Source organism: Pteropus vampyrus, unplaced genomic scaffold (assembly GCF_000151845.1).
Source record: "Pteropus vampyrus isolate Shadow unplaced genomic scaffold, Pvam_2.0 Scaffold174, whole genome shotgun sequence".
Taxonomy (NCBI): domain Eukaryota; kingdom Metazoa; phylum Chordata; class Mammalia; order Chiroptera; family Pteropodidae; genus Pteropus; species Pteropus vampyrus.
The window spans coordinates 2,029,858-2,041,073 of record NW_011888955.1 but is presented as its reverse complement, the minus strand read 5'-3'; the positions used below and the strand labels follow the sequence as shown (position 1 = coordinate 2,041,073).

The following is an 11,216-nucleotide window of genomic DNA, read 5'->3' as shown; positions in this document are numbered from 1 at the left end:
ATTTAAAACATATACACATAGAGTAATTTCTTTTTTGAGTAATTTATTTCTCTCCCAAATAGCCGGGAGCATACTGACTGAGTGCCAGTCCTAACAACACAACACAAAACCTAAAAATGGCTCGTGATCGTAGTCTTTCAGACAGCACTTCTCATTCTGAGTCACAAAAGGTTACAGTTCCCGGTCTTTGAACATCTGGAAGTATTTCTATTCTGGAAAAATCTGCTATCAATTTTTCCTTGTCTTCTATGTGAAAATGTGCTTTGTTCTCTAGAATATTCTCTAAAACACTTGGCTGCAACATAAGATCAAAGCCTAAAATGTGACGCCGGCAGCAGGTGGGGGGAGCGTGGGCATTTGAGGGGGCTGAGAGTCTGCAGGGAGGGAGATCACCCACGCCCTAAATCCTTGCCCTGCCTTCGCTCTCATTAAGCCCTCGAGCCTCCCTGCTCTGTCCTCTAAGTGCAGGAAACAAATGAAATCATCTTCAGTTCTTTCCAAGACCGTGGTTATCTGTTTTGTCTATTACGCGTAATTATTTCTTCAGGAATTTATACTATTTGCCAATGCTAGTGAGGCAACCATCGCATGTAACCGTGAAAACCAAGTCTGGTGAGTCTGGGTCGCATACTCACCGTGAGTCACTATCAACTCCTGGAAATTCAATGGTCTGAAGGTGTAGACATAGAGCAGGGTTAACGTACGATGCACAAAAAGTTAAAAACGTGACCATCATTCAAATCTAATATGAACATATGTCCATGGTTTTAATTCGACTCATTAATTAAAGAGGGAGCCAGAAAGATAAGAAGAGTGTTCGAAGAGTTGGGTATTTGCAAGGATTTAATAAAAGAATGTTCGCATGAGATGGTTCGTGTAGATGTAAACTGGTTAATGCTGGTTATTGTTTACGAGGCAGTAAACAATAACCTTTGAGATAATCTTTTATTTTCCAGAGAGAAATCTAGACATTAACAATGTCAAAGGTCTAATCAAATGACAAATTTTAAATAAATAATCCTTGGATGAGCCTATTAAACAATGACATTGAAGGACACGCTGCTTCCCGTGCTTCCATTGAATAATTTTTTGGAGGCTGTTGTACTGGGGATCCCTGAAGATAATGAAAGTCTGAGGGCCCAGATGATCCTGCGGCCCATTCACCTCCTTTCCTGCTCGCTCTGGTCCCCACTGGGTGACCGGGCAGCTAGTCCTAGAGAAAGAGCTCACCCATCACACACAACCTAGGGAAATATTTTAAAGTTTCATCGTCACATTGGTGGAACCGACTATCCGACTGGCAACATCTACTTCATATTAACATCATTTCTATTTACTTTCCGTGTTGATTTGCTCTTGTGAGTGAAGGGTAGGAAGGAGGGATGGTGACTGAGGAGATTTATATCTACGGAAGTTTGAGTTAAGTGATGAGCAAGCCAAGGCTCCAGCAGGGATTTACTGGACTTCACTGAATCTTGTCACTCTCGTCTCGAAGAACTCTTAACCCGACGATATTACCCCTATAATTCTCTGTTCACTTGCAATTTAGTAAGGAGGCCACCCCAAAATAAGATTTTAGTAATCGGGTTTGATTCAAGGAGCCATTTCTGGATTTTTATAGTTTCTCCATGGTCAAAAAATAAAGTGTACTCAGACAAAGACAGCCATGATGAGAAGTGATTTTAAAGTGGTCACTCAAGACAGTAACTTAAGTTGGGTCAATGATTTTTAGCTTTTGCAGAGAGGTCGAGAACTCAATAAAAACTACAGACTCTTCAGAAAGAGACAAGGAGCATATAACACAGAGATTATTTTGTATTTAACTTGATTTGGGGTGATTCATGGATGCCTGGATCCCATCCACGGGTCCTGGTCAAGAACTTAAAACCTAGAAAAACAAGGAGCCACATAAAAGATGGGCCGCGGATGAAATGCCTGGTCCTTCCATCTTGTCTCCCGAGCCTGACCTAACCTCTGACCTTCTGAGTCAGCTACATGTCAGTTGTGGGCACCGGTAGATTGTTTTCTTTGGAACTAAAGCAGAATTGTCCATCAAAATGGAAAACCAAAACCCAATTATTGGCAAATAAACACAGCCCTCTACGGTCTTGCTGTATAGACAATTCCTAAAATCAGTGGGAAAAAGTCACGGGCTTCAGAGTGCATCCTAACCCTGCCCCTTAGAAGTTGAGTGACCTTTAGAAAAGGCACTTAACCTCACTGAGGCTCGATTTTCTTATCTGAAAGCTCAGGATGATTAAGGGGCAGGACCCAGAGCATAAATCACTGGAGCCATAGCCCTCGCCTAAGCAGCTCAGTAGCATCAGAGAGCAGAGCCCAAGGTGAGGATAACGTATACCCAGAGAAACCAGCGCGAGGTCATGCAGGATTTGCTTGATTGTGTTTACAAGTTAGCTAGAGTTTTTATTTTGTTTTGTTTTTATCTCCCAAACTTGGGCCATGGTATGTTAAGAATATAACTGTACTGTGTTCGATGATTTAGTGTTCTAAAAAGAAAAGCAGAGTTTACCAACCTAAATTCTGCCTCTCAATTATCAGAATTTTGAGCCGTATAGGAAAGAAAGAAACCTTGATACACATCATTTTCTTTCGTAAAATAAATCTAAGACCAACTGACCTTCACGAAAGGTAACGAATTTCACTAATTAAAAACAGAATGTAAAAATAGTTATATCTATTAAATTCTTATATTGAAGAATAATCTATAAGATTTGCTAAGAATGCTATAAAATCCAAGTTTTATGACTTGGCTTTAAATACAAAAAAAAAAAAATGTTTTATAAGCATGGCTGTCTTTTACCCAAGATGGGACTAAACTTTTTAATTATCTTTTGAACTGAATTGAAATGTTTCTGTGCTCTTTTTAGCTTTTTGTTTTCATCAATATACTAAATTTACGGTTCCTGCTTACCACACTCATGTGCTGGAATGTTTGCTAACTGTGCCGGCCCTTCGGCATCAGGACAGTGGCAGCAGCGGCCGAGTGTCTACGGCACGCTGGCCCGTGCTCCCAGCGTGACGTGCTCACTCATCTCACAATGCGACAGTATTTGCCTCTTTCATAAACCAGGCCAACGGGGCTCACGGAAGCTAAGGGACTTACCCTAGGTCCCCCTGTGGTGTCCCGCTCTAAAGCTGCACAGAGCCTCGTGAGAGGGTGAACTCAGAAGCCCGTCTGCTCCTCTCTGAGGTGCGGAGACGCTGGTGCTTCAGCTGCGCTCACGGGACGAGGCGTGTGTCCAAGGCCTGGCGCCCAGCGCCTCCGTCCCAGGCACTGTGCGCGGACCGTGAAAGTGCCTGCGCTTGCCCTCGTCTCACTTTATCTCTGTATAAATGTGCAAATGAGCGAAAATTAAGCTGCCCTGAGGGGCTGGACTGTGAATACAGAATGAGATTAGGGATCGGGGGATGCCCCACACCAACAACACCTCCGTGTCCCTGGCAAACTCACTGTGCCCTTGAATAACCTCCGCTTATCTCTGTAAAATGTGACTTTCCCATGTTCCCCCGCCCCGGGCAGATGTGAAAGCGTGGAGCTGGACAATCAAATCCGTGATCTGATCGAGAGGAGTGCCTCTTCCGATCCCAAAGGAGTCACCACCGGGGCCACGCCAAGTCACAGAAGTTCATGTCCTCTCCAGGTAAGACATCGCCTTCTTCCTCCTTTGTCTTAATACACGCGTTAGCAGTGTGTTCACCCAGAAAAGCTGATGGGGACAGTCCCCAGATCACTTACAGTCACGTACTTCCTGGATGCCTGCGAAGATAAACCAAACCAACGTGCAGCGACACAGTCACTTCCTGTTCCTAACGACCCTTTGGCAGCAGCACTGTGCAGTTAAGAGGGTGACACCAGGCAGCTGTGACCGCAGCGAAGCAGGACGTGCAAGCGGAGAGAACGTTTAATGCAGCGACGACTCCTTTCTTTGGGAAAAAATAACGCTATTTATATAAACCCACTTACACCGAGTTACTCAAACGGCACGACTCACGTCCATTTTTTAAAGCACAGACAAGGTTTACCTGATTCAAAGCGCCGTTCGAGTTCGAATGTTCTCTTGTTTCAGGATATTCGTCTATGGTGCTTTACATAAGCAAATAAAACGGAAGGGTGAGCTCGAGCTAGGGATTTTGTGGACGACTCTAGACTTCAGCATAAATGGCAACATAAACTTAAGCTCTGTAGCCCAAGTGAAAACCGTCTCTGATGATCATTTCAAAGAAATCTTATCTAAGAAAATTTGAGAGCATGGATGACATTAAAAAAATCTGCGTAACTTATACTTCTACTTTGGTTCCTGTTTCTAGTGCGATTCGTGCTCATCGTGGAAAAGTTATATCCAGCACAGAGAAAACTGTTAAAGTCATGTAGGCGCAGGTTTGCTGCGGAGCCCACGGAGCTTAGAGTCCCTTGAACAGGATTTACCGTGGCACCTAACTCGCATTTACACATTTGTATCTTTTTCTCCAAAAAGAGGCCCTAGAATGGCATAAGCCTCAGGCCTCACAAAAGCCACGTCTCGGAGCCTCTAGGCCCCTACTCCAGAGGGCATCTCTTTGTATGTCGGGTCTGCGTTTCTCTTTCTCACCCCCTCCCCACCCTGTGTCTGTTAAACTTTTACCCCTTTTCACGTGCTAGTGCGTTGTGGCTGCCTCGGTACCCCTGTATCTCTCTCTTTCCCTTTTTAATATTTTTTTTTGCAAATCCCTAATAGTTTTAATTGTCCACGAGCTAACACGCAAAAAGTCTTCGCCATAGATTTTGCCGAACAAAATAAAATAAAATAAATGTGTTGCATTTAGCCATAGTAACAATAAAAGGAAGAGGACCTTCCAAATCCGAAGCCCTCCCTGCAGAGATTTGACAGAGAAACTACAGGAATTAGTGCCTCTTTAACGTATTGTTGAACTGAAATTAGATCTCTGGGTTACACTTATTAAAACGTCTCGTTTTCAAATCTCTGCCTTATTTAATTACTGCACGTGACGGAAAACTGCGTGGACTTGTCAAACACCTTTAGACCTAGTTACAGTCTCTTGCGACTTGAGCGCAGATGTTGGCAAAGGTCCTGACCACCAAGCCACACGTTAGGACTGCAGTTCCCATGTGGCTCGGGGTCTCGGACTGGGAAGAAGATGCTGAGCTGGCTCGGTCCTCAGGGGCGCCCTGCTAGAGGAGGACCCGCCCAGGCGGGCGCATCGTGCCCGGCTGCCCGGCCACCTCCACGTGGTCCCGGCGGTGGACAGAGTCAAAGGTACCGCTGCCTGTCAGCTCCACTTGTGAGAGGCCTAGGTCGATGGAGACTGTTTCAGAAGTGTACAAAAATTCTCCTTTTTGATTTAGTGCGAATACAAAGCCATCTAGAGACCGTGAAATGTGACTTCGCAAACGTGCTTCCAAGCCTTCGCTGCCAGGCACCGGGGCGTCCCTCGCTGTGCGCCGACCCTTCACGGAGGCGTCCGGGGTTGGGCCTCGCACGCCAAGACCCATGCAGGGACCCCGGCCAGCAAGGCCCCTCCGTCGGATGACGGACGCCTTGGCGAGCTGGCGGGCGGTGGCTGCAGAAAGGCGCGACAGCTTGGCCAGTGCACAGAACTCAGGGTTTCCTTTTCCCCAGTGGGAACGAGCGGCATCTCGGGATTTCTCCTGTCTCAGCGCTTGTAAATCAGGAAAATAAAACCTGAATCCTCGGCCTTCTCTCTGCAGCGTGCTCATGTGCACCCGCTTTCTGACAGGCGCCGTTACGTGCACACTGCCGTTTCGAGACGCTCCAGACGGGCATCTTCACTGAAATGCGCGGCACCATTTGTCAGCTGCCCTTCACCGTCTTGGGGACTTCCTCCCTGTCCTCATCATTCACTTGCCGACATTTCCTTGTTATGAATCCCCCTGGCAGTCATGGCTTTGCCGCCTACTGTGCCCATCTTGACTACAGATGACACCAGCTCTTAACAGAGCCAGCCTTGACGTGGTGCCTGCAGTCAGAGGGACAGCTGTGCTGCGGGCCGGGGTCCTGGTCCCTTTCACTCACTTAATGAACGAATAAGGTCGTGTGCATTCTGTATCTATGCACTTTTTCTTGTTTAGAAACGCACTTTTTTCCTGAAAAAAAAAAAAAAGCCATCTTTCTTTTCCAAATGAAAAATGACTCTCTGCTCGTGGTCGGGGCCAAGAAAGGCTTCTCCGTCCCCTTCTGTCCTCGGCTCCTCACCCCCGCTCCAGCCTCCACACACGTCCTTCTAAGGCCCCGGCAGGACTTTCCGCCTTCATGGACGTGCACGCTTTTCTCTAGACCTTCTCGTCTAATCCCAGAGAGTCAGCCTCGTCTCGCTGAATCCCCTCCTGAACCCTGGTCCTCGCGCCCTCTGGTACCAGTGGGTACCGGCCCTTAAGACTCGTTTGCTCAGGACCGACGCCCCTCCCGACTCTGGTTTTCCCCTGGATCCCTTTGTCCACACGGTCAAGGCCTCTCCGACAGCCCCGGGGCATCCTCTTGGTGATCGGTTTCCTGTGTTTGAGACCTAACTGGAACCTGTGTCGCTCTGTAGGAGGCTGTTTCCCCTTTCACGTCCTTGATGAGCTGTGCTCATTCTCCTGTTCTCCGCACATCCGGAAAAAGGACAGCAGGCTCCTCATCGGCGTTCGTTATTTTCTTTGCGGAGTGGGAGGTAAAGACGCCTACAGAGAGCGAGAAGGCCAGAGGCGAGGTGCAGTGTTCGTAGAAATTAAGAATCTGTGAAATGGCCGTCAGGAACCAGAGACACAGCAGAGAGCAAACTAAATGAGCTGCTGAGAGGCACAAGGACCGAGTCACTAAAGTGTTAGCGCCAGGCTCCTAAATCCTCGCGTCCCCATCAGTGCTCGGCAGCTTGAAGATGCTCGGCCCCACCACCACCGCTTCTTGACATACGCGACACCCCACGGCAGTCTGTGGTAACGTCCTCACTCAAGCTGGTACCAGAAGGACCGGCGGTCGGAGCGACCCTCCCGTCTGGGCTCTCGGCATCGGCCTGGATCGAGGCCCTGCGGCTCCCCTCCTCTCTGAGGGGGTCTCCCCTCACCCCAGCAGGCTTCTGGCACCCTGGCCTCGGTTGTCATCTGAAGGTATCTTCAGATATTTGATTTCTTAAGTAAACGCAGCTTAGTGCCCAGCTGGAATCTCTGCTGAATCGCTATTTATACAATAGCACTCGGCAGGAGCAAATCCTGCCTTCAGAACAAAACGAAATCTTTACCTTCCCAATAGGATATCGATAGAACCGGTAACGCTGTAAGAAAAATTTGGTGCAGGGGAGACAAGGGTGAGCCAATGACAGAGGCTCTGAGACGGGCGTCTCTCGTTTCCCACGGAATGGAGTGAGCAAAGGAGCAGTAAGATGACTCCCTTTCCAGGAGCAGGAAATGAATTTCTTTATGACTTTATGAGGCGGGAAGAGTGTGGCTAAATCAAATTGATGATTAAAGGGCCTGAGACATATGTCAGTTTCCTTTTTGCTCAACTACCTTTGGCAAGAACAAGAGGGAGAATTATTCCACGAGGGAGCTGGCGGACTAAGGCCATGGGAAGCTTCATAGGCAAAGGGCAAACAACTGCCTCAGAGAAACTAGTATTAAGATTCCAAAAGGAGTGTTAATTATACTAAACCAGGACGTGGCCCTAAGAGGCACGACGAGAAAATTAACACAGGGACATGAATCTGTGACCTGTCATTGTCTGTCTTTGAATAAGAGGGAAAGTGAGGGTCGGCTTGGATGCATCGTGAACAGACGAGCCTGTTTCCAGTCCTGCCTGGACACAAGGAGGGGCGGCCACGCCCCGCGGGCCTCCGCCACTGGGCCGCTAGGGACCTTGTCTCGTCTTTGCATTTGGTTTCGCTTCTCCGATTTCAGGAGACAGCAACAGAAACTGGCTCCCAATGACTTTAGTATAAGTCGAAGGAGGATTTTCCAGTAACTGGGGACAAATTCTAGATCCGGTCCTTCTTCTCAAGGGAGAAATGCCTTGGGAAAGTGCTTTAGACGGTTCAGAGAATAATGTGGATTTGTGACGTGCTGAGAGGTTATGAGGGAAAAACTGCTTGCAAACTACAGTAAGTTGTAACCACATTGTTGAAAAAAATAAGATCCAGTTTCCATATTCTTGTTTCTCTTTTTTAAATTACATTTATTGAGGTGACATCGGTTAATAGAATTATACCTGTTTCAAGTGTGCGAGTCCATAATAGCTCATATGTATACTGCACTGTGTGTTCGCCACCCAAAGTTACATCTTGGGCTGTCACCGTATGTTGACCCCTTTACTCTCGTCTACCCCCCCCACTTCCGTCTGGTCACCCCTAAACTGACTCCATTTGTCTGTCTTGCTCACTCGTTGTTTTCAGTCTTATATCCCACATGTGGGTGAAATCACATGGTCGTTTCCCTTTTTTTAAAAGTTGAGCTAGCTATTCTTTATCAAAATAAACTTTTACCGCAATCTTGTTTTCTCATCTGTAAAATAGGTTTTGACAAGAATATAAAGTGAGTGAAGATGTGAAAGCACTTTGTAAGTATAAAGGGCTAAACAAACACAGCATCGTCATTGTCACTGTAGAATTAGCTTGAACCTCAAAATTTTCTTAATTTTTCCCATACAATTACTGGTTTCCTCTTTGAATCGTATTATCTAATTTCAGGGGTGGTAGCTGTAGAATGTTTGATCCCGTCGTTGCTAGGGAAAAATGTGGCATTGCTGTGTTGAGGACCTGTTTCCTTTTCATTGGGAATGTTCGAACAGTTGGCTAGAAAAACTGCCTCCAAGTTTTCTGGAAACCAGAAGGCCTGTCTCAGCTTGGCTGCCGCGCCTTGTGGCCTTTGAAATAAATAGCTTGAATGAAGTCGTTTAATCAGCTATGTATCTTTCTCTAATCTATAAGTTCAGCTTTTAGTTTTCAGTCTTCTCATTCTCAACGTATATTCAAACCTCAAAACGAAATGGATTAGTGTACGAAGAGGTCAGGTTGTGCTCCCCAAAAGGTCCCTGCAGAGTGAGGCTGAGCCCATGGCTGATCTGTGCCATACCCCGCTTCAGTCCCATGAGGCGCGGCTCCCAAGTGGACGTCCAGACGCGGAGGGCTTGCTGTGTGTGCCTATCCTGAACCCTGCTGTACAGAAAGGTGTATCACCAGGCAGCACAGGAAAACAGACACAGGTCTATAAGCTGAAACTGGACGCTAAGACACAAGAATTAAAACTCTTGAAGAAGAGGGGAGACGGAAGCTCTCCCTAACTTTCGAGAGGCATCCTTTTGTTGGGTAGAAGGCTCCGCAGGCTGGGGGGAGTGAGTCAATCAGCTGAGGCTCCCTCCTGGTAGATAAGAGACACTTTTGAGTAGGACACTTTCTTTCTTACTCAAAAGTCGTCTGTCCCATCCTGGGAAGATTTGCCGCAGGTTCCAAAGAGATGAAAGATGCATGCTGGATGGCCTTTGGAAGATGTAAGCGGCAGGTGGCAGAGAATTCCCTCGGCCTCAGTGAAAATCATAATCCTGGCAGCTCCAGGTCAGGTCACTTGGGTGACCAAGGAGCAGCACATCAGCAGGGGGACTGGCGGGGAAGCTACCAAGCCTGGAGGTGAAGAGCCACAGATCCATCTGGGTGGAAATCATAATAGGTTTATAATTTTTAACTGATCCGGAGAATGCAAGGCGCCCGGGGGTGTCCAAAGAGCAGGAAGAGAGTTCGGAGTCTCGGCTGTCCGCTGAGCAGCACCTGCGGCCGAGGACCCGGCCTGACTTTCGGAATCACGTCTCTGCCTTGATTGTCCTTCTCCCAGACTCGTACGGCTTCAGCGAGCAAATCCGCTCAGACTTTAAGCGTGTCTTCCGTGTTGTACAAAAATAACAACGTAAGTGTCTGGGGTAAGCAAGCTGGAAACTTGTGACGGCATCCTGGAAGCAGGCTATGGGCTTGCGGGGTGAGCGCGAGTCACACATTCCTAAGAGATGTTAGCGAAAGTGTTCTTTAGGGTCTCCAGGTGCTTAGCTTTGGGGCAGGACATGGACCTCCCACAGGGACTTCCGAATCCAAGCTGGCTTTGGACTCTGAGGCCTTGGCAGCCTTTCCCTTTCTAGCTCGACCAGAAACAACTTCTCCAGTGGGTGCGGGAAGCGTTAGCAAAATGGGCCGTAAGCGGCCACTGCAGAGCGCCCGGAGCACCCTAACATCCGCCCTCCAGACCAGGCTCTTTCCTCCTCATTTTGTGCTTGAGAGAGAGAGGCTTAAACCACAAAATACATAAGCATCTTTGCCTATGGTATCCCGGGATAAGTAGCAAAAATCGAGATTGATTATTTTCTTTTTTACCACAATAAGAAAGATTTAACTTTTAAAATTAAAAAGGGCTCCCATTATTCCCACACCGTTTGTAAATGTTCATGCTCTTTCTTCATTATTATACATAATTACAATTTTTCGTTATTTAAAAATAGCATCTAAATCTATAGACATGATGTTGGAACGTACTGTCTCAGGAGGAAAGTGGTGTCTGTCACCCGCGGCGGCCGAGCCGATCACGTGATGAAGGTGAAGTGGAGCGGGAAGGGCTTTATCATCAATGGAGTGTCCTTCTTATCTGCAGATTCTGTATTTAAAAAACAGAAACTACATGAAAGACAGGTCTGCTTTGCTCATCTTTATCTCCTGGGACTCGGCACAGTCCCCGGGCCCCAGGCCGTGGTGGATAAGCATTTACTGTAAGACGCACGCGTGCATGAAGGAGACAACGCTTTTTAACTCAAACACAGGATTACAACTTCTGAAGGCCAAATTTCTCTTTTCTGACCACTAGTCATTCTCAGTAGAAATAAGGCCCTAGTGAGCAGTGGCGGGAATCGGTAAGATTTTGTTTCGATAGGACTTCAGAGGCTGAGCCAGTTCACGTCTAGTCCTTATGAAAACTCAATTTTCTTAAAACCTGCCTGACTTATATTCCTTAATGGTGCAGGCTGCTGCATCGAACAAGTCAATGATGTTTCGTCCAATAATTTTTAGGTGTTATTCATGTCTCGCCACATAGGGAAGAGGTCCTTCGGGGTGCACAAGCTGAGGGACTGGTACTGGTGTGTGAGTTCAGCCACCCGCTTGTCATGTCATGATCTTGGGCAAGTCACTTAACATCTCTGAACTTCACGTTAACCTCTGCTAACGTCAGCGAC

The 11,216-nt window shown here is 47.2% G+C and overlaps 1 protein-coding gene across 1 annotated transcript in view; it reads left to right on the top strand.

Annotated features, from left to right (window-relative positions):
• TNIP3 (TNFAIP3 interacting protein 3) overlaps positions 1–11,216 on the top strand; it is an 82,134-nt gene that overhangs the window by 36,844 nt on the left and 34,074 nt on the right. The window contains exon 3 of the mRNA XM_011370778.2: positions 3,542–3,662. Within this exon, the coding sequence (XP_011369080.1) occupies positions 3,542–3,662 (121 nt within the window). The remainder of the gene's footprint in view (positions 1–3,541; positions 3,663–11,216) is intronic.